At 41.3% G+C, this 23,807-nt stretch overlaps 1 protein-coding gene and 1 long non-coding RNA gene across 3 annotated transcripts in view; one reads left to right on the top strand and one right to left on the bottom strand.

Annotated features, from left to right (window-relative positions):
* Nucleotides 1-3,072: 3,072 nt before the first annotated feature.
* Nucleotides 3,073-18,186, top strand: ttll12 (tubulin tyrosine ligase-like family, member 12). The gene is made up of 14 exons (XM_003449758.5): nucleotides 3,073-3,281; nucleotides 3,452-3,627; nucleotides 5,029-5,227; nucleotides 5,566-5,725; nucleotides 5,888-6,021; nucleotides 7,591-7,667; nucleotides 9,574-9,690; nucleotides 10,504-10,698; nucleotides 12,187-12,298; nucleotides 14,142-14,293; nucleotides 14,783-14,864; nucleotides 14,956-15,024; nucleotides 15,295-15,433; nucleotides 17,665-18,186. Exons 1-14 carry the CDS (start codon nucleotides 3,141-3,143, stop codon nucleotides 17,814-17,816), a joined length of 1,905 nt encoding a protein of 634 aa, XP_003449806.1. The 5' UTR covers nucleotides 3,073-3,140; the 3' UTR covers nucleotides 17,817-18,186.
* Nucleotides 17,697-23,807, bottom strand: part of LOC112842665 (uncharacterized) — a 9,210-nt gene continuing 3,099 nt past the window's right edge. For both annotated transcript variants that reach the window (XR_003214592.1, XR_003214593.1), the window contains exon 2: nucleotides 17,697-23,036. This is a non-coding gene — a long non-coding RNA (uncharacterized LOC112842665). The remainder of the gene's footprint in view (nucleotides 23,037-23,807) is intronic.

Raw genomic sequence — 23,807 nt, 5'->3', positions numbered from 1 at the left:
CAAATAGTGCAAATGGAGATTTGGTAATGTACGGTAGGAGATAGTGTAACAACAAAGTCTTATGAGGTAATGGCAGTCCAATGCTCCACAAAGTGACTAATAACTAGTGCAGGCCAGTGAGTGAGTCAGAGAGTGTGTGTGTGTGTGTGTGTGTGTGACAGAGTTCAGTGAGACCGTGGAGGAGAGAGGGGAGAGGGGGCAGAATCGGGAGGGAGTTAAGCTTCCTGACAGCCTGATGGATGAAGCTGTCCTTCAGTCTGCTGGTCCTGGCCTGGAGACTCCGCAGTCTCCTCCCTGACGGCAGCAGCTTGAAGAAGCTTTGCATTGGGTGCGTGGGATCAGCCGCTATGCAAAGGGCTTTTTTAGTGAGACGGGTGCTGTAAATGTCCTGGAGGGAGGGGAGAGAGACACCAATGATCCTCTCTGCAGCTCTCACTATGCGTTGGAGGGTTCTGTGACAGGACGCATTGCAGGCTCCAAACCACACAGTGATGCAGCTCGACAGGATGCTCTCGATGGTGCCTCTGTAGAAAGTGTACATGATGGGGGCTGGTGCTCCTGCTCTTCTTAGTTTGCGGAGAAAGAAGAGACGCTGCTGTGATTTCTTGGCCAGTGCTGTGGTGTTGTACGTCCAGCAGAGATCCTCTGTGATGTGCACACCCAAGAACTTAGTGCTGCTCACTCTCTCCACAGACGCTCCGTCAATGGTCAGAGGAGCATGTTGGGTGTGCATTCTCCTGAAGTCCACAACAATCTCCTTCGTCTTCTCCACATTCAGAGAGAGATTGTTGTCAACACACCACGTGGCCAGGCGTCTCACCTCACTTCTGTAGTCGGTCTCATCCCTGTTGCTAATGAGACCCACCACCGTTGTGTCGTCCGCAAACTTGATGAAGAGGTTGGAGCTGTATGATGGAGTGCAGTCATGGGTCAGCAGAGTGAAGAGGTCAGCACACATCCCTGCGGGGCCCCCGTGTTTAAAATGATGGTGCTGGATGTATTACTGCCGACCCGTACTGCTTGAGGTCTTCCGGTGAGGAAATCCAACAGCCAGTTGCACAGAGAGGTGTTAAGCCCCAACTGGACCAGTTTTTGAGTGAGCTGTTGGGGGATTATAGTGTTGAATGCTGAACTGAAATCTATGAACAGCATTCGAACATATGAGTCTTTTTTGTCCAGGTGTGTGAGTGCTGAGTGGAGTGCAGTGGAGATAGCATCATCGGTTGAGCGGTTGGGCCGATACGCAAACTGGAAGGGATCCAGGGAGGGGGGCAGGACAGTCTTGATGTGTTGCATGGCTAGTCGTTCGAAGCACTTCATCAGGATGGGAGTAAGTGCAACAGGACGGTAGTCATTAAAGCAGGAGGGAGATGACATTTTTGGAACCGGAATGATTGTGGTGGCTTTAAAACATGTGGGGACGACAGCCTGGATAAGTGATATATTGAAGATGTCTGTGAAGACATCAGTGAGTTCCACTGCACAGTCTCTCAGTACACGACCAGGAATGTTGTCAGGACCCGGAGCTTTACGTGCATTGATCCTGCTGAGGGATCTCCTCACGCTGTCCGGGGACAGAGTCATCACCTGGTCACCAGGAGGGGGTGGGGTCTTCTGTGCAGTGGTGCTGTTTTGGACTTCAAAGCGAGCAAAGAAAGTGTTCAGCTCGTTCAGCAGGGGGATAGTGCTATCACAGGTCTGTGGTGGGGGCTTGTAATCTGTGATGGTCTGAATGCCCCGCCACAGGCTCCGTGAGTCTCTGCTGTCTTTGAAGTGATGAGATATTTTCCTGGAGTACTGTCTCTTAGCCTCTCTGATACCACGGGAAAGGTTGGCCCTAGCTGTCCTCAGGCTCGCCTCGTCTCCATCTCTGAAGGCAACATTCCGAGCTTTCAGCAGCCTGTAGACCTCTCCTGTCATCCATGGTTTTTGATTGGCCCGGACAGTTATGGTTTTCGTGACTGTTACATCCTCAATACACTTGTTGATGTAGGCAGTAACAGTCTCTGTAACAGTCTGTAAATATGTAAATATGTAATAAATAGTGTTGTGTATATACAGTTGGGTTATTGCACATAGAATATGGTATTGCACTGTGGTGGTTCATAGAGGGAAATGTGTTATCGGTGCATGTGTGAGTTCAGGCTGGTTATGGCCTTTGGGAAGAAACTGTTTTTGAGTCTGTGGGTCTTTGTGCTGATGCACCTGTAGCGCTGTAGAAACCAGGGTGGAAATGTCCGTGATGATGTTTGCTGCTCTGCTGAGGCAGCGGGAGGAATAAATGTCCATCGGGGAGGGGAGAGGGCAGCCGATGATCTTTTGTGCTGTCTTGGACTCTTCTGGACTCGGTGAACTCTCTGTTGCCCTGTCTAACTAACACAGAAGATCATCTTCTTCCGACTCTAACATTTCTCCTTTACTTTTGATTAGGATTGACTAAGCTGTGTGGGGTTTGTTTGTGCTTGGATGTTGTTGTTTTTTAATTTCTTTCCTTTGTCTTGTGGTATTTGATGTCATTTTGAACTTAAAGTCTTATAAATAAACATAAAAAAGGTCTGTTCAGTTAAGGGTTTTCAGTAGGACACAGCCTTGATGGCACCAATTTCCGAAAGAGAGTTTGATGTTAAAAGCAGAGTTAAACTACAACACAAACTCTCGTGTATGAGGAGCTGGAGGTGGTGGGTGAAGGTGACTGACATCAGGAAGCTGTTACTACAAAGTCTGTGTTCACTTCAAAATGGTAACTACCATATAAACCCATAAAAAGAAAACTTACGAAAACAAGTGTTTATTCCACGAAGCTGTTTGAATGCAGCTGGGAGTGGCTGTTGTGCGAGGTACAAACATCATTTAGTAAAGAAAGAGTATTTTATTTTCATATGTTTACAAAACACTTGTACCCATGCTTCGTTTTTATTATTTTGTTTATTTATTTATTACTTTTTAACAGAACATTCTAAACAAAGTCCCGCCGATATACAATAAAATAATAAATCAATGACGCCGGACTGATGAACTATGATAATGGTTCAGATTATCGAAAAACTCTCCCACAATGCATAGCTGTGTAGCTGTTAAACTCCTCCTTCTTCCGGGTTTACTAACGCCGTCTCCACGTGAGATACACTTTCAGTGCAGTAATGTCAACAAACCCCACGGTTCCGAACGGCGCGGAGGACGAGGAGTTCCGAGTGTTCGTGGCACTCCACAGCGCAGCGCTCCAGGCTTCAGCGATCCCTCCGGTCTACTGGAGGAGCCTGCATCACAAGATCACCAGCGAGGTGTGCTCTGAGTCACACATGAAGCACTGAAACACATGTTCAGTCCTCATGACTGTTTGTTTACTGTTGCAGAAAAAGCTGCTGCTGCTGTTTCATATACACTGAGATGCAGCACATTGCCGTGCACATTCTCCCAGCAGGCCCCTTCAGCTTATCTTTGTTTTCCGTAGATTTATGATGCCGGGGAAGTTTTCGGAATAATGCAGTTCCAACAAGAAGATGAAGATGAGGAGGAGGGAGATGAAGAAAACAGAGAGGAGAGGAAGAAAGACAATCCTGGAAATGAGATCAGATGTAAAGTGGTTGTAACCCGGGAGAGTGGTCTGCAAGCCTCGGAGCCGACCAGGTGAGGGCGCCCAGCGAAAGTCTTCTTCCACTGATAGCATGTTTGTCTTTGTGCTCCTTGGAGAGGAAAGCGAATGCTATGAGCTTAACATTTAAGTGTTGCTTATTTATATCACTATGAATGGTGGAGGCTGCACTTTAGTTGTATTTATGTAGTATGTTTAAATACAGGCCTTTTATATTATAAGTTAAAGACCCTCCAATAATACAGAGAAACCCTGAGAAACCCTTTGGGGATAGTGGGAAGGAAAAACTCCCTTTTAACCAGAAGAAACCTCCAGCAGGACCTGGCTCAAGGACGGGCAGCTATCTGCTGCGTCTGATGGGAGGAAGACGGGACAACTGAGCAAGAGAGCCAGACAATAATAACGAATGATTAACTAATGATGTGGTGTATAAACAAAAACAGTTTAAAAAAAAAATAAATTTGATTTCAAACCAAAACTTTTTTACGTTTTGTTTCACTTTTTAGCTCAGTTTTTGTTAACTATAATAGCTGTGTCCATGATAAGGACATAGCCAAGATGATCTCCAACCTCAAACTAACAAATCAACAAAGTGAAAGATTAAATTAATTAGCAAAACACTGCTTTTCCTTCACTTCTCCTCTTGGATGTTAGATCATACTTTTTCATATTTCATATTTTTAGATACTTTGATTCTTCTCCTCCAAGGCTGTGCCAAAGTCTCGGTATCTAGTATATTTATATGAGCTAAGTGAATACTGTTTTGCTTTAATTTCAACTGTTAATCCTTGAACAGGTAGTTAGAGGAAGCTCATGGATGGTGTGATGTTCAGAATAACTGAAATTATTCAGTTGTCTTACTTCATGGTGACAACATAAGAATAACTGAATAGTTGTTTTTTGTGTTATTGCAGTCATTATTGCTGTGAACATTGAAATCCTGACCCTGTCCCTTGCTATTTTGTATTTATAGGAACAAAATAACACAGAAAACCTTAAATTCATTAACGTAATAACAAAATAGTGAGAAGAGAACATCGTTAACAACTGCATTACTGGAATTCTTAAGGAAACCATGGGAATCCCTTTAACCCTTGGTTGTAACTACATTTCATTTTCTGAGGTAAAAGGAACTATTGCTTTAGTGACAATGTTAAAGGTTCATCCAGTAATATTTCATAGACTACAAATGGTTAATAAAAGTCACCTGCAGGTGAGGGTGTCAGCTTGAAGGAATCCAGGAGGAGAGCTGCTGCAGCATAGTCATATTACACCACCACAGAAGTATTTAACTGCAAATTTCCTGCTGCTACTTTCCATTAGCGCTCTCTTTATGTGAATAATGTGATTTTTAAGATTTTATTAATCGTCAGCATTTTAAAGCTCTTTAAATGTAATTTTCCATCTAACGTGAGATTGTCTCCATATTCCTGCAGCGTTTTCCTGGTGGATCACGCGTGGACGTACCGCGTGGAGCATGCCCGGCAGCAGCTGGAACAGATCCCAGGCTTGTTGCCCAGAATGGCGGCCCTTATGGGGCTGGACTTCCATGGTGAGGTCCCCGACCCTGACACGGTGGAGCTGGTGATGGAGTGCATGTGGAAATACAACCAGACTTATCAGCTCTCTCAGGGGGTGCGTTGGAAAACACTACTCTAATCACTTAGATATGTACTACACATGATTCTCCTAATATTGTATATAAGATGATTGTGGAGCTACTATAGGAACCATGATGTGAAACTTATTGACATTGACTTATGTCAGTGTAAAGCAGCTTGCCGTGAGCACGGAGCTAATGTGTAACACCAAACTGCTGAGTCGTCACAGAGCCTCCTGTGTGCACAGGAACTCTTGTCCTTACGTGGGCTGAGCACACTTTGAACAAAAAGGATTTTGTGATATAAATAATGATCTGAAAGTCAGACCTTGACCTTCCTCTGCTTCACTTCCTCCCGTGTTTTCCTGTGCAGTCCCCAGAGGACAAGGTTCCCGTGTGGTACATCATGGATGAGTTTGGCTCTCAGGTGCGGCACTCTGATCAACCGACCTGCAGCATGGCTCCTTTCTTCTACGTGCAGGGCCAGCTAGCCTACACTGTGCTCTGGCCTCTGCAGGACCTGCACGAAGGAGGTGAAAGCGGACACAGCATGCAGAGAGCGATCACCATGTCAGAATTTAGAAAACGGATACATGTGGCTGTTTTTGGATACAAGATACCTGAACTAGAGTTTCCCTGTTAAAACATGCAACATGATTGGATGGCATAATGTTTTAATACATTATTATCCACAGATGAAGTTACCCGTGACTATACGTATGGAGAGCCAGACCCTCTGGTGCGGCGATGCTGTCTGTTACCATGGATACCTAGTGATCTAGAAGAGGTCAGCAGCGTCACAGCTGAGCCTCCGGACTCATTCTTTGAGGTGAGGAGTACCACATAAAATTTATCAGCCACAAGAAATCTATTAAGCTTCTATTTACATCTCAAACTCAGATTCAGTCTTTTGGTCAAACAGTTTGCAAAGTAGTAAATAAAGTTAAATAAGTTTTACTGAATAGGAGATATAAATACGACAAAATATTTTCATTCGGTACCCAAGGCACAGTCCAGTGCTGTGAAAAAGTGTTCGCCCCCTTCCTGATTTCCTAAATTATGATCCAACTGTGATTAACCACATGTTTTTGAAAGGTGAGTTCAGTTTGACCAAATACACCGAGGCCTGACTACTGGCAGACCTGTTGAATTAAGAAGTCACTTAAATAGAACCAGAACATCATACCAACAGTAAAATATGGTGCTGGTGTGATGGTCTGTGTGGCTGAGGACCTGCAACACCAGCTGTGGTAAATGGAACCATGAATTCTGCCGTCTACCAAAACATCCTGAAGGAGAATATCCGGCCGTCTCTTTGTGACCTGAAGCTGATGCACACTTGTGTTCTGCAACAGGACAATGACCCAAAACACACCAGCAAGTCCACCTCTGAGCGGCTTAAGAAAAACAACATATAGACTTTAGAGGCCCGGTCAAAGTCCTGACCTGAATCCGACGTGCGAACAGCACAGTGAAGGACACTCTCCACCCCTCACACCGTTCTCCCTCCTTTCATCTGGCAGACGGTTACCATCAAAACTGTAACAGCAGACACTGCAAGAGCTTTTCCCCCAAGCAGTCAGAGCCCTCAACTCACAGCCACCAGAGGACTGATAACACAACACCTTACAGTACTCACCAAAAGACTCAAAAACAACACAAACTTCCACAAATCCACTACAAACTGGACCTGGGAACAATCTGCTTGTTTGCACACTCAGTCACATAGTTACTGAACACATCTAAATTATACTATATTTGCACATTTTGCATCTTGCACATGTCTTCGTCCGGTCTCGTCTACAATATCCTGACTCATAATATCCCACGTCGTATTGTCTCTGCCCTGTCTTTGTTTATTGTACATAGATATAGTTAGTACCTTTTCATCTCTTAATTTGACCCAAATTTAGCAAGTTATTATTTATTTGTAATTCCTAGTTTTATAGCTCTTGGAGATATATCTTTTATATTCTTATAAATGCACCACGGGGGGCTTGGGGTGAAACAGCATCTCTGTACGCTGTATACTGTGTATATTGTTGTACTGACAATAAAGTTCTTGAATGTTGAATCTTGAGATGCTGTGGCATGACCTGAAAAACCCTCCAGTGTGGCTGAATTACAACAATCCTGCAAAGATGAGAGGGCCCAGCTGGTTTTTTCCTCTTAATAATAAACACCTTCATTTAAAACTGCATTTTAAAGGAGGTGAAATCTTTGTCCAGGATTTAGATTTGTTTGATGATCTGAAACATTTAAGTTTGACAGACATATGAAATCAGGAGCACTTTTTCACACCACTGTATGTGACATATTACAGCCACAGTCAATATCTGAGCTGAACTGAAGCCTAATCGTCGGTGTTGTTGGGTCGTCTCTGTGTCTGTCACTGCAGAACATTGCTCGGGAAAACCAGGAGCAGCTTCCAGTGGAAATACAGCCTTACACTGTTCCGAAGGACAAAGTCCTCAAGTAAGTTTTTCACTCTTACAGATATCTTTTTTATTCTATTTACCTGTAGTGCCTTTCTGAGTTAGGCACTGACTTGCTGCAGACTTCTATATTTGGATGATATAATAATAATAATAATAATAATAATATGACACAGAGAAAGTGGATATCTGTATATCAAGGAGAAATACTGAGCTCGTCCAACAGCTTTAGACGTTGCTTGGAAAGTGCCTGTTCATGTGTATCAGGAAGGTCACTGCCTGCCTCCACTCTCTCCCTCGCTAGTCTTTAAAGATAACACATTTACTTTGTTGGGAATTTGCAGGTCGAGATGATTTCCATGTAGCGTTTGTCTGACTATAGATAATATTGTTCTTATCTTTACCAACAAGGAGGCCAGATTTCACAGTGTGTGGTGGAATGTATCTGAATACATAGTTAATGCTCAAGTAAAATCTAAGGTGGATGTACAGGATTCAGAACAACTTTTCTTAATTTAAAGAAACTCAAAATAACTTAATCCGTCTGCTCAGGGTTTTATACAACAAATCGCTTCATTCACTCAATGCTGTACTTCATTGTAGATGCTGTTGCTCTTCATCGTGCCTCGTTCAGTTTATATGCTGTTTTACTTCAACATGATTCTCATTGGCTCAGTCTCATATGAACTGTACATGTGAATATGACACCGTGTTTGTCAGTCACAGCATCACTTCTGCTATGAAAAATCACAGTCACATTGGAGTCTGGTGTCTTTTACACGCTTACACACACACACACACACACGCACACACACACACACACACGTGCACACACACACACACACACACGTGCACACAGTCTGCTGTGCTCTCAGTCACAGAGGGAGCCGAGGACGCACCATAGTCATAAGAATGCTTCGGGAATCTGGGTGAAAAAGTCAGACGTTCATTACTCAAACTTGATTTTCTTACTCCTCATAGTGATTAGATCTAGTCTTGATTATACTTTGAATTAGAATTAAATATGTTGAACTATTAGCAAAATGACGTCTAAGTAAACTCTGCTTTAGCGCTCTGTATCACCGTCCCCATAAAAAGGCTGGATGTTAAATCCTTTTACTCCACTTGTGGGTAAAGATAAGCTGGGAGATCTCAATCTCTCAGATGAAGGCGACTAACCACATACTTGACTGACTGGACGTTTATATTTTAAAGCAGTTAACCAAAAACAGTTTCTTGGTTTTTCTTCTCTCCGTTGCACACATCAGTCTATTTTTGCTGCGGACATAGTGACAGGATTCATGCTTCAGTAACAGTTTGTGTTGTGATGCGCATGTATTAACCTGTTACGTTGTAAACTGTTTGGATGAGAAAAGACATCCCTTTATTGTATAAAATACATATAATCACGTTAGCTGATTGTGCCACTCGGTACATACGAGGAAACATCCGTTTTTGACTCCAGCTTGTGAGTCTGGTGACCACCTGTCATCTGACTCAAACAGGGTCTCCTCCACACAGTCTTCCTTTATAAAGTGCTTTACAAATCCGAACATTACAGCTAGCAGGTGTATTTTCGCGTTTCAGTATAGCTAACCGAACAACGAAGAACCACCAGCGACTGATTTTTAGTTTACGTCCCCTCGCTTTCCCCTGAGTTATTGGTTTTGTTACCAATTACCTAACATAAACTAATGCAAGTCTACTGATCGCAACCAACCAAGGATGATCTGATAACGAACCCGATGATGTCACATTATGTACTGACACAAGATGGCGCTAAACGTGTTTTAAACCAGCTTCACAGACAGTGTTACATCTGTTTTTGAGAGCAGGGCTCAGTGCTGTAAGTTTATCGATAAAGAGGTTCATGTCCACTTTAAGTGCTAATTAAAAAGCTCAATAAAAAGAGTTTTTTTGTTGTTGTTTTGTTCATTTGTTTCCAGGGTTTACTCTGAAATGTCACAAGTAACAAACAACCTTAGCCACCCTCGGTTCCAGCTGATAGAGGATGAGGATGAGGCTGATATCATTTGGCGCTATAATCACATCAAAGACTACAGGTGAGCAAGCAAAGGGTTCATAACTCGGTGGCATTATGGAACTAGACAGACATGATTTCTTCATAAGTGAGTGTTTCATACATTTGTAAAAAATGTTTGGAATCATGTAGGATTTTCGTTCCACTTCTCACGTGTACACCACTTTGTGTTGGTCTTTCACCTGGAATTCCAATAACATTGATTCATGTTTGTGGCTGTAATGTGACAAAATGTGGGAAAGTTCAAGGGGGCCGAATACTTTTGCAAGCCACTGTATATAGCGCCCTGAGGTGCTTAATATTGTAATGTAAAGATCCAACGATAATAGAGATTAATTGTCCAGATAGGTACGATCCTAGCTGTGTTATAATATTATTATATGTTAACTCACAGTGTATTCTGTTGGTGTGTGTGTATTGAGTGACTAATAGAAAAAAATCAGCTGTACTTCCAAGCTAACACTGATCTTGAACAACTGTCAGGCAGAATTATGAAACCAGGATTTATCGTGTGTGAATGCCAAGAACATGTGTTTTTGTGTGTGACTTGAATACTTAATAATAAACTCTGTATGTTTGTTGCAAGGCTGCGCTACATTGTTACATAAACATCCTAATCTCAGGTTTAATTGATTCCAACTTCAATTTTCCAGTTCATAAATACCTAAATACCAGAAAGTTAAAAGAAGTCAAAGTTCATGAGTTAATCTCAAACTCAAACGTGTGATTTTTCTAAGTCTATCAGCAAAGTTATGTTGACGCATAATAAACCAGTGTTAGGTGAGGTTGTTGTTGGATTGTCTGAAAGGTTAAGTACCATGTTTTGATTTGGCAGCAAACTCAGTGTGGAGCGACCTCATGTGTTGCTGAACCAGTTTCCCTGTGAGAGCATCATCACTGTGAAGGACTGTCTGGCTGCTGTGGCTCGCAGGGTGAAAGGCAGCCCAGGACCCGACTGGTTACCGGAGACCTTCAACCTACAGACAGAGCTGCCACAATTCATCAAGCATTACCTGATGAGACAACAAAGGTTGGGATGCTGTTTTTCTTTGTTTCTAGTCATCACTAGTTTGTATGACAAATAATAAAAAGAAGGAAGAACTTAACCGCAGTGTTTTACACAGACACGCACACAGACGCCCTGAATAGTATACAGAAACATCTGTGCCGAATGCGGCCTGGAAGTCCCGAGGTCAAAATGGCACACGCCCCCCTAGGGTGCTTGAGAATGACCGAGCTAAGATCCTGTGGGACGTCCAGGTACAGACAGACAAACTGGTGATTGCTAACATAGTGGTGCTGGACAAGCAGAGGAAGATGTCCGTAGTTGTTATCAAATGGCAGCAATACCAGGAAAAAGGAGCACGAGAAGCTTGAGAAGTGCTGAAAAAAGGTCACTGGAACCTGAACATGTGGGTCACCGGCAACCAAGTATAATCCAGGCTACACTGTAACAGCTTCTGGTAGAGGCAGTGTGATGGTGAGATGTCGAGATATTGCCACAGTCTGGAACTGAACTTGAAGATGACAGCACAGCGTTTATCAGAGATTAGAGGATGGAATGGCCTCCCTGCAGCCCCGACCTCAGTCCCATTAAACACTGACAGGGTCAGCTTGGCCATGTTGGGACAAATGCAGATTGAAGGGTGGGATGCACCACAACACTGTGTGACCATCCTGGTGAACAGGGGAGATCCAGTCTGTGGATTTGTATGCTTCTTCCACATGTTCCTGTTTATTAATATTGTAAAGTCTTTACAATATAAAGCGCCTTGAGGCGACTGCTGTTGTGATTTGGTGCTATAAAAAAAAAAATGGAATTGAATAGTAAAATAATAAACTTTATATTTCTTGTTTCTTTGGACTTCAATCATCTAATTTAATAAACAGCAACAAGCAAGAGTCAATAGCAGCTTAAGCTGTTTGGCATTGGCAGAGAAGATCTGGCACGTTTTAATGGGAACAACCCATGAACCATAAACAGGTGGTGTTACAATACAGAAATAATTGAACACAAGTTTCCTTTTATGTATTTATTATTTGTTCATCTTCCTCATTTTGTGGGTCTTTCTTCTATAAATGATACTTCTTGTGCCATACTTTTCCAGTTACTTAACACGGGGGTTTTTGGTGTCTGCTTCTTGGTGTTATTCTTCAGATTTGGAACAAATTACTCTTGAGTTATCGAAGGCCGACAGGAGGTTTACCCAAAAAATGTTCTGCCTGTAAATATGTTTTGTTTGTTTTTTAAACATGCTTCACTTTAGGTATTGATCTAAAAATATACATAATTTGTACAAACAAAGATTGCACAAGTAGTTTGCATTGCTTTTGCCACAATTTCACAAGCACTGACAATTTGAACTTTTATTGTAATTAGACAGTTAAGTTTCATGACAGTCTTGTGAATCTGTGCAGCACAACCTGAAAATGGAATTTTCTTGTCGTTATACCTCACTGTTGGAAATCCCGTCTGACGTTAACTGGATAATTAAAAGTTGTCTTATATTTTTTTCAGGGGAGAAGATAACCACTGGATCTGTAAGCCTTGGAATTTAGCTCGTGGACTAGACACACACATAACCAACAACCTGGATTACATAATCAGGCAGCGAGAGAGTACACCAAAGGTGATGGCACACGTACACACAGATACCAAGAATGAAACTTAGCCTAAGACTATATATTCAAAAAGTGCATTCTGTCTCACTGTGTGAAGCGTTTCTGCTTGACCTCAATGGTGGACGTCATGATGTCAAAGAAAGATGTGTAGAAGACTTGATAATTAATTGGGAAAAGAGAAGAGCAGTGTGATGAGAATGACCATAAACTAGTCTTACACCCTGCACAGGTCGTCGGTCTGTCGCAGGGCTAACACAGAGTTACAGACAACCACTTACACTGACGTTCGCACATCAGAATTATGCATGATGTTAAGGATTCAAAAATTGGAGAAAAGGAGTACGGAGGGCTCACAAGCAAATGACAACTCTGGTCCAGAAGGTATGATCAAAGCGAAGATTTATTGATTACACGCGCGGAGTCCGACGCTGGGCAAAGTCAGTGATCGAACTGAACTTACAATAATTAGACAAAGGTTTTATAGGGGTAAGACAACAAAGCCCCCTCTTTTGCAAAGCAGACACAATACAGCTTACGTCAACCTAAACCACAAAATGTTCCGGTAACTTTTAACATAGTTTTAAGAACATTACGTCTCATCTCCATCCCGGTGTCACACCATGAACGCATTCTTATCTCCCAGAACATCTGATGCACGTCCTGTAACCATCTGACAATATGCCGGCACAATTTGCAATTGCAGCAAAAACACATCTTAACTTCTTACCTACTAAAATGAATCTACTATGGTGTGTACGTGTATGTGTGTGTGTGGGTGCCTGCTGTGTATGCTATGTATGTGTCATGACCTCTCCTGCATCCTGGCTCACCTCACATCTCTCGCCCTCGCCAGACATAAGGCCTGCGCTCGTACACAGCTGAACTATGTGTGACTTCTAGACTAAATGTCACACTCAACTGATGCTACTCAAACCATGAAGGAAACTTACTTACAATGAACATAAATGAAACTTAAAACTTACTCAAAAGGATATAAGTAATAAAAGATAAAAATAACTCTAGGCGTTTGTCATGTAAGCAGGTGTGTTGCGATTCCTTTCAGAGCTCCTGTCCTCCTCACCGTGTATTGGCTGATCATTAACGCCTGCCAAGAGTTTCTGACCCTCACTTGACCAGGAGCCACAGCTCTTTAATAAGCTCAAATGCAATCATGTATAAAAGATTAAAATCATTTTCATAACAAAGGGTTTTTCCTCTCAGACCTGCCACTATGTTTGCTCGTCTCTACTACAGTTTAATCATTGAAAATCACACTGATCAGCATACTATGTGGAAATTACAGATTACATAATGGCAAAAGCATTTTGTCAGACCCCTCAATGATTAGCTGTTATTAACTATTATTGTTAACTTCATTAACTAATAGATATTCTCATTTTATAAAACTGCATTACTTTACAAAAATAATACAGTAATTATAGTTCATCTGCTAATAGGGTTGGTGATTTGATCCCATCTGCTCCAGTGAGCATGCCAAATATCTTTGGGCAAGGCTAACCCCCAAGTTGCTCTCTGATGCACCCATCAGAGTAAGAGTGTGAATGTTCGATTAGCACAGAAAAACGTGATCAGGTAAAGTAGAAAAGCGCTGTATAGGAACCACTCCATTTGCTATTTAACCACATAAGACATATCTGACGCTATCCTTTCTATCTGTAACTAATATATTTATATATACTATTATCAGAACACATGATCGATACACTAAGGTAAAACAAATTTCCATCACAGAAAACTTCAAAGGGATACAGACTTGCAGACTCTGTGCTGCATGACTTTAAGATTCACTCTTTGTCAGGACTGTAAAGCTCACATTTGTTTATGTTCCAGGTGGTGTGTAAGTATCTGGAAGATCCAGTACTGTTCAACAGGGAGGAAGTGGGAATGGTGAAGTTTGACATTCGCTACATGTTGATGTTGCGTTCTGTGCAGCCTCTGCGTCTCTATGCCTATAATGTCTTCTGGCTGCGCTTCGCCAACAGGTAAGAAATGCATACAAAAAGAGTTCTTTCCTGTAGGGTACCTTTCTCTACACAAATGATGAAATTGTGATGTGATTGCTGGGTTTGAACGTTCCTGTGAAATGGAGGTTTTGTTTTAGTGTCTTTCTGTTTTCTCAGACTTTGTTTCATAGCTAGCTGGATTACATCCATAGTTAACAATCTGTGGACACTAAGCAAAGCAAAGCAGACAGTCAGATGGCACACACTGCTTTTGTGGCACTCATTAGTATTGTTTGTTTTGGTTTGTTTTTTTTATTACATTTGATGTAAAAAATTACAGCACAATTTAATTAAATGTATCAAAAGTCAACATAGAAGTTACAAACCAACCAAAACTAGCAAAATAAATCAACTACTGTTTCTGTCTCTTCTTTCATGTCCTAAGATTGTCTTGTTTCTTATCCATTGATTGGCTCTTCACTAAGTTACACCTGTTATGATGGCTGATCTTTTGTTTTTTCTGCCTAGACCGTTCTCCTTGGACCATTTTGATGATTACCAAAAGCACTTCACTGTCATGAACTATGCTGAGGGGGTGGAGCTTAAGCAGGTATCTTCCCTTTTTTAATTTGCATGTCTTGCCATAGCTGTTGTCGTCATCAAAGTCTAGTAATAACAGTTTGAATGGGTCCCTTTCGTAGGTGCATTATGATGAGTTCATCCCAATGTTTGAGAAGCAGTACCCACAGTATCCATGGAAAGTAGTGGAAGTAAGTGAAAATGTTAAGTGCTTTTCAGTTTAGGATGCCTTTCTGAGGGTTTAAGGAAATGGTTTGTTTATAAGAACTGATACCAAGCATGTTAGCACAAATTAAGATTCTTCCAGGTGTATATTAAACCCTCACACCACCTGCTAGAATCTGCAGATTAGGTATCAGCATCTGCACAGAATATGAAGCATGTGTGACAGTATCTCTAAGGCCTTATTTCTAGTATGGTTATCGTAATCAAATCTTGGTTTTGTCCATTATTCTTTACAGGGAGAGTTATTTAAAGCTTTCAAGGAGCTCTTTGAGGCAGCCACTTCTAGACCGGCACCATATGGTATTTGTCCCTATCCTTCATCCCGGGCCATCTATGCTGTAGACCTCATGCTAAAGTGGAGTAGAGGACAAAATGGTGAGCATTTATCCTACTGATCATCAAAGGTAAAGCCAGTTGTCTTTGAGCCTCAGAGGAATGGCACCTTAACCAGATTTGTTTCAAAGCCATTTGACCTGGCTCGTGTTTTTTCTTCTGTGACCTCTAGGAGCATCTCTCTACATTTATTTTGTCTCCCCAAATTCATTAACACAAGATTCTGTAACTTTGAGATTCTGCTGCAATCAAAGTTGAGACGGAGAATGACAGGTTGCAGATTTGTCCTGTTATGCATTCCCAGGCAGAAAAGAATCACACAGACTCACTTAAAAGCTGTGCAAAGCATGTTTTACCATCATTCAAGCTTTCTGGAAAGCTCAGAGAAAATCCACAATGTACAAGTAAAGATTGCAAGATAAAAGGATCATCGAGTACATCGAGTAAAGGGCTTAAAGTGGGGTTATGAGTTTAAATACTTAACAAGCAAGTTGCATTTTAGCATTTTACCGTCACAAGTTTAGATCAAGTGTGATGGTGTCAGGCTGCATGAGAGGCATTTCCATCCTTTGCTCCACGGGTCGAGGGTGAAGAAATCAGGATGTCAGTGACACCGGATGTTAGCTGTCCAATTTTGATGCAAGGTTTTTTCTCTCTTAAATGATTGGTAGAACCTTCCATGTGATTAACACTCAACGTGATGCACAGCTAGAATTGAGTGAATGTGTTGGGTTTGTCTAGGCACAAACCCCGCTGGAACGCGAGACACTCAATAACTGCACGACAAAACAAGACAAGACAGAGCTCTTTGTCTTTGTGGCTCATGAGGGAAGTCAGCCCAGGCCTTCACCTGTCCTTAGCCAACTTCGACTGATTCCTACGCTACAGCCCCTTTTATTGTCAGCAAGCAATCATTCATGAATATGCAATTACAAATACATGTGACATTCTTAAGCAGGCATATCTGAACAACATCAGTGTCTGTATACTGTGTGTGTGTGTGTGTGTGTGTGTGTGCGTGTGCGTGCGTGCGTGCGTGTGTGTGTGTGTGTGTTTCCAGCTATACCATACATAGACATACGACCTTTCAATGAACTTAAACTGTGTGTATGAGGTATGCAGGAAAGTAAGCGTCTTGCTAAATGATAAGAACAGGAACTTGCAATAGATCATATCTCAGATGAACATTTAAAGGTGTGAAGTCTTGCACTTTAAGAAACAGAACAGGACAGACTGGTTTCTAAAGCTATAGTGGAAATTATAACGTTGAGGCTGCTTCCTCTCATCTCATGGTGCACAAGTGCACACAGAATCTTATCAGATCTAATAAGGATATGATTTTATCAGCATACAGATGATTATATATTTCTAAGCATGAATGACAATATAAAAAATATCAATTCCAACAGAATGTCTATATTTGTGTAGTAAATATGTAAAAGAGATCACTTTCATGACTAAATCAAAATGAGCCCTTGTAGTATCTATCAACATTTCAGAGGCCTTAAAGAGCCGAGATACTGGCTACAGATAAAAGAGGTTTTTTGAAAGTGACAGGAGAAGGATACAGATTAAAGAAAAGCAACTCAAAACAGATTTTTTTCAAAAACTAAACATGCAGTCCCCACCCCAGAGTCTGAATCCTTGTAATCGTGACCTGGTTAGAACCAGGTGCATCTGAACCAGAATAAAGGAATAAAGTGTCCGTCTCTAGACTTCAATTCAATTCAGTTTTCTTTACACGGCGCCAAATCACAACAACAGTCGCCTCAAGGTGCTTTATATTGTATGATAGACCCTACAATAATACATACAGAGGAAAACCCAACAATCACATGACCCCAAAAGCAAGCACTTTGGTGACAGTGGGAAGGAAAAACTCCCTTTTAACAGGAAGAAACCTCCAGCAGAACCAGGCTCAGGGAGGGGCGGGGCCATCTGCTGTGATTGGTTGGGATGAGAGAAGGAAGACAGAATAAAGACATGCTATATTTTGCAGTTATTGTCTGCTTATCCAGTCTTCCCTGGAATATGGCAACAAGAAATGTGTTTACTGTGAGCTTCGGAGAGCTTAATGAGACAGTATCTTTGGAAAGTGTTTGGCTGTTTTGGCCCATTTACAGTCTTTTAACAAAACTACACCTGTTGGCGCCACAACAGGTGTAGTTTTGTAAAAAGACATTGCACATATCAGTTTATCACACTAAAACTTTATTCACTACGTGATCAGCCTGTGAATCATTTATTTATCTGTATGTGTTCTCATCCTTCAGGTGAACGTATAATACAACCTCAGATCCTAGAGTTGAACTTCAGCCCAGACTGTGCCCGGGCCTGCCTCTACCACCCTGACTTCTACAACCACATGTTTCAGACGCTGTTCCTGGATCAGCCTGAGGAGTGCCCCATCACACAAATCATGTGATTAACCGAACATGATGGAGGAGTGTCTTTAGTTTATGTTTTCATGCTTCAAGTTGCTGAAATCTTCCCTTTATCCATGCGCTGCATAGGTTTTGTGGAATTCCCTGTATGTGAGATAACAACTGTGCATACTCTCCTGGTTGTGTGCTCTTAGAGTCATATATAGGAACACCTTGTCAGTTCTGTTTTGCACAGTGAACTTAAAAATGGATAAAATTTAGTTTCTGTTAATCATTTCTCTTGATGTTCTCTCTCAGGCTCCTCTGAGACTATAAATGTAATCTCTTTAGTTTCACTGTTCATTTGCCTGGTTTGTAAAGACACATTGTACTCTTTCATCTTCCTCTGACATTATAATTACTTTTTCTTTCTTTTGATTTATGTTTTCCTCACACACATGTCTGACATTGTTCTGCAGTTCCTGCAGACAGTTGCTCAGAAGACGTCACACATATACTGCATTCAAAAAAATTAAAGATATAGTTTGAAACTGCATGAAGGAAAAAATCATACTGGACATGTGATATGTGTTGATGCAGGCTCCATTAGGATCCCAGAAAGTTGATTCTGTTTATCTGGATGCAGCGTATTCAGTGGGAGAAATGTTTCGTCCCAAGTGACTTCTTTAGTCTCAGGCTGAGACTGAAATTGCCATCAGTAATGGGAGCACCAAATGGGTGAAATCAGGTCATAAAACCTGTTTTCATTCTATGCTGTTCTGTTGTAAATAGACAAATTAGAAAAATGTAACATTTGAAGATAATTCTAGAAAATAACCAAAAATATGCTGTTATTACAACTATGGTTATTTTAGGGGTGCTCTGATGATACTCAAGCACCCCCAAAATGGGTCTAAATTGGCTATGCATCAGTATAATACAACACAGACTGAACACCATCCCCAAGGATACAGCGGCCAGTGGATTGCTGTGTTTTATTCATCGGGGAAACCAAACAGCCTCTGGCTAAGTGGATGTCACACCACAGAAGAGCTAACTCATCAGGCCAGGTCTCTGCAGTGTGTTTACACCTACACTCAGTGGCCAGCCTTTCAATGATGAGGATGTACACATTCTGAACAGGCCTGGTTTGAGTCCAGGCTATCCTGATATGTAGGGGGTGGGGTTGGTTGTAGCTCAGGAGGTAGAGCAGCATCTACTAATGCATCCATCAGAATGTGAATGTTAGCTAAAAAGTAGTTCAGCCTAGAAAAAAAGTGCTTGTATGAAAGGGTGAGTGAGTCGATTGCATAATGCCTTGAGTGCTCAGGTAGAGTAAAAAGGGCCAGTGAGTTTAATGTGTTTAGGAATGATGGAAACAAAGTGAAAACATGATGCAGCAGGCTGGTCCACTTTGTAGAAAAATGATGGTAAGTACTTTGCATGACCCCCCCACACACACACACACACACACACACAGTCTTGATGCTTGCTCAATCATTCAGGTAAGGAAATCCAAAAAAGCTGATTCTGTCATTGTCAGTGGGAGGAAACGCTACGTCCAAACGCTTGGATGACTGACTTCTTTTCTCCTACTGAAACGTCTGATATTCAATGTCCCAGAAGTTTTCTATTGAATATAAACGAGGTGAGTGTGAGGGGCAGTAACTGGTATCAGTTCCTTCATCGTCCATTACGGTTCACAACATATTACCACACACACATGTAACACGGGCGGACTTTTTACGCTAAAAAGAAAGATTCTTTAAAATACAAGGGGGAGCAGGCGAGTCAGATACCACGGGCACAGAGATGCAGCAGGTCTCATCAGAAACAGTTTATTTCTAGGCCAGGGAGCACAAATAAAAACACCCTTAAAATGTATGAAATAAAATGTTATCTACTAAAACTAAATAAAACAATTCTAAAACTCGTAAAACTACTACATTCATTAAAAGCCCCCTGCTATAATTATGCCACATGTTCATTATGGGTCCATCAGCAGGCCGGGAATTCTTCTTTAAAGCAGAGTCTACGCCAGCCTCATCTTCGGCAGACAAGAAAGAGCCTCCCATCTTCTTGTCCTTCCGCTGGCCCATCACTTCCCAGCCCGGCTTGCGTTCTGCACCCGAATCCATTATGCGACCACCGCCACAGCTCCCCTTGCGTCGGTATCAAATGCAGGCAGAGGTAAACCTCTGCCCTGCTGCCAGTCACCCGCGTTGTCTCCTACCGTTGCCGTTCCATGAGGTCAGGACTGGGTCGCCGGGTCGCCGGGTCGCTGTGTCACACTGGCCATCTAGCACTAACCTTCCAGTCTGAGGCCTCTCTCTCTTCAGCGCTCAGCTAGCCTGCTTTTAAAAGGTCTTTACACAGCTGATAGGCCACCTCTGGACACACCCATGCCTCAGCAGGTGGTCCCTATCAGCTAATTTGTCCCATGTGCAGCCAGTCCACAGTGGATAAAAACCATGTCACATAAAACACTAAAAACCATGCAATAGAAATAGAATAAAACCATGCAAATAAAACGACACTCATAAATAAACACTAAAAATCAAAATAAAACAATATACAAGATAAATACACATTTCCACTGTGTGACACACACACAGAGGCTTGTGGGTGGGACTGCTGCAGTGGCCCCATTCACCCCTTAACTGTTATCTGCCCCTCATTTTTATCTGCATCTTAGACATTGACAGTTAGGGGGGTGGATGAGCACTACTGTTCAACAGTTAGGTTAAACAGTCTGCTTGCTGGCATCTGAGGGGCGAGTGGTCAGTGTGTCTGCATGTGTGGCTTCGTGCGTCTGTGTGTCATTGGTGGGTATGTATGGGTGAGCGAATGGTGTGTGTGTGTAGCTGGGCCTGGGTCCCTGTGGGACATGGTCACAGAGGGAGGGGTTCACCCCATGATGAAATAAACAGATCAACCCTGAACAAGAGGATCCTGTAGAGAATTTACAGAACGGTTCTTGGAAAAGCAAAACGTGTTTGGCACAACAGTGCTTTCAGATCATAATCGCAAAAGCTTCCAGACAGGACAGGGTTCATTAAATCCTGTGTTATGATTCAAAAGAAGTTTTTGGTTTCTTTGTTTTTTCCCTTCCCTCTCTTTTTCTCAAATATTCACAGGTGGAATTGCCGGGCTGTCTCCACCTAAAGGCAGACCTTCTCAGTGTTGGTCACCTGTTGCAAACTGAACCATTAGGCTACAAGTACAAGAAGCACAGGTTCTGCTGATATGGTGAATGTTAAGCTGCCTCAGTTAGCAACCTGTCTGAAGTACTTTGTTTTCTTTATTCTGCAGTTTGGCTATGAAACTGGAAGAAGAAATAAAATAACCTCATCAACTACAAGAAAAGCACAAAGCCTTTGCTATGATACTCAAAACTGAGCTCAGGTGCATCCTGTTTCCGCCGATCATCTGACATAAACTACACAAACAAGTTGTTTTTGTAAAGTTTTAATTTGCCCTTGCAAGGGGATCAATTCTGTTCTTAGCTATAAGAATAGAATAACAGTGAAGAGCTGCCTCGATGGGACAAGACTCGGCTGTCCATCTGCATCTAAAGGACAAAGGTCAATGTTCACATTCACATTCTGGACCCAATTTAGACACATTTTTGGTTTGCAGGGGCCCTCTATTAAAGCACCATTAATAGGGAACCATCTGCTTCCCAAATCTCTACAAGATAGTGTATTCACTGCATGGGCCAGGTTGGGCATTAGGACTTTTGCAGATCTAGATTCATCTTTTGCATCTTTTGAACAATTGATGGCAAACTTTTCATTACTTAGGAACCATTTTTTTTTTCAGATACTTCCAGGTTCAAAACTTTGTTCGCTGTTCATATAAAGATTTTCCTGTTCTCCCTAGTCATCTATTTGTGCTAAACACTGTTTTGCTCAGTGTAAGATCCTACACCCTACTCATTATACTAAGGCCTGACTCACTAAAATATATAACCCAATGTCTCCGTTGTGTGATAGGCGCTGTCATTCTTCTGCAAATTATGCTCATATATTCTGGCACTCTCCATCTTTGAGGGTTTCCTGATCTGGAGTCTTTGATGCCCTGTCCAAGGTAACTGGAAGAAATATTGTTCCAGATGCTGTGACTGTATAATTTGTGTATCATCAGCTTCACTCAATCTACATAAAGACTCGATAGCATTCTTAACTTTATTGGCCAGGAGGCTGATCTTTTTGAGGTGATACTCTTCAGTTCCACCTTCTCATATGGACTGGGTTAAGGAAGCGTTCTATCATCTGAAGCTGGAGAAGATCAGACTGACCCTATCTGGTGCTGGGCACAAATTTATAAAGACTGGGAAACATTTTTTTTTCTTATGTTAACAGCACATCTTGTCCTGTTACCCGAGCTTGTCTTGTGGGTGTATAACAAACCTTAATAATAATACTTGCTTATTATTATTGCTATTTTTTACTTCTTTATATTATTACTTTATATTAAAAACAGATTCCAGATCACCTTTTGTCTCCTTTCTGAGAGTGTTCACATGTTCCCTTAGTGCAAATGAATTCCCAAATCATTAACAAATCATTCTTTTAAAATGAATCAAAGTTTGGAAATGGGCCTGCACTTGTCTTAAAAAAAGATCTGGAGACTTTTTGATAAATGCATTAGTTTTAATTTGTTTCAAGTTTGCTGTTTCATGCATTTTTTGTAACTTATTCCTTAAAATGCATTGCACAATTTATTTTGGTTTAGTTAGAAAAAAAAGACATTTCAAAACCTCTCAAAAACTCATGTATCAAATATGATAAAGTTGGTTTGAACAGGTTAAACTCAGAAAACTAGGAGTAAATGGTAAATTGTGTAAGTGGGTATTGGACTTCCTATTTGGTTGGACAGTACACATATAGCTGACAATGCCATTACACAAGGGAGTGTGTGCAGCTCTATATGGCTTAACAAAATGACCATGATATATTTTAAAAGGTACTTATAAAGTACTTTCTATATATTGAGAACACACAGCACTCTTCCAAGAATCATAGTGTCTAACTTAAGTGTTTCTGTCAAATTTAGACCAATAAATTTATTACAGTGATCTCCCTCTACGACATAACAACGTTTCACAATTTTTTCAAAGCTTTAGTTATTGTGTTTACAAACAGAAAGACATACATGCATGCACACACACGCTACCAAAAACATAATGACCTTGGCAAAGGTGGTTAAGTCTGATTGTGTCATTGTCACCCATTCCTCCCTGAAGATTTGTTAAACCCTTAAGCCACTTTCTTTTCTTCCTGAAAAAAAAAATCAAAAATATCAGAAGGGGCAATAATACAAGACTATAAAGATCAACAGCAATTCAAAGAAAATATATATTTACAGATGAGTACTGCAAGTACTGCTTTTTATATCCCTCAATATGTAGCAGTGAAGAATAGAACAGATCTTTTTTCAGGATGCAGCATTAAACTAATGGGAATAATGTTTGCACTGCAGTAGGTCAAAGAAAATAACCAAAATCAAAGTTTCATCATACTTATAGCTTTTCAGCATATTTCAATCAGTCTGGAAAATTATCATGTAGACTGGATATTATTTACCACATCTTTCACATGCTTTTGGAATTCCACATCAGGGTTTCAGAAGTGTAATTTATCTGGATTATTGCACATGTAGGGTTAAAGGGAACGAAAAGGTGGAGTTGCAAACGCACATTTCATTAAAATGATAGGAAGTTAACAAGCAGAGCTGAGGTTAAAATATCATTTAGAATCATATATGGAAGTTAGTTATATACACCAGGATTACTGGTGTATATAACTAACAATATTCAAAACGAGGTGAATATAATAAGGCAGGAACCCAAAGAACACGATGCTTATTACTCCCTTGAAAAGAGAACATACAGGATTAAACCATGTACTCCATAAAATAGCAAAATACCCAACAGGTCTGTGTCTAATGTAATACACCAGAAAGTACGGAAGCGTAGAGCTGCCACCCAGGCAAAAGAAAAATAGAAGTATATCACGTTATAACGTGAAAACTTTATTGTTCTAACAAGA

This window comes from Oreochromis niloticus, linkage group LG17 (assembly GCF_001858045.2).
Source record: "Oreochromis niloticus isolate F11D_XX linkage group LG17, O_niloticus_UMD_NMBU, whole genome shotgun sequence".
Classification (NCBI taxonomy): domain Eukaryota; kingdom Metazoa; phylum Chordata; class Actinopteri; order Cichliformes; family Cichlidae; genus Oreochromis; species Oreochromis niloticus.
The sequence above is the reverse complement of the archived record's forward strand: the minus strand, read 5'-3'. Positions and strand labels throughout refer to the sequence as shown.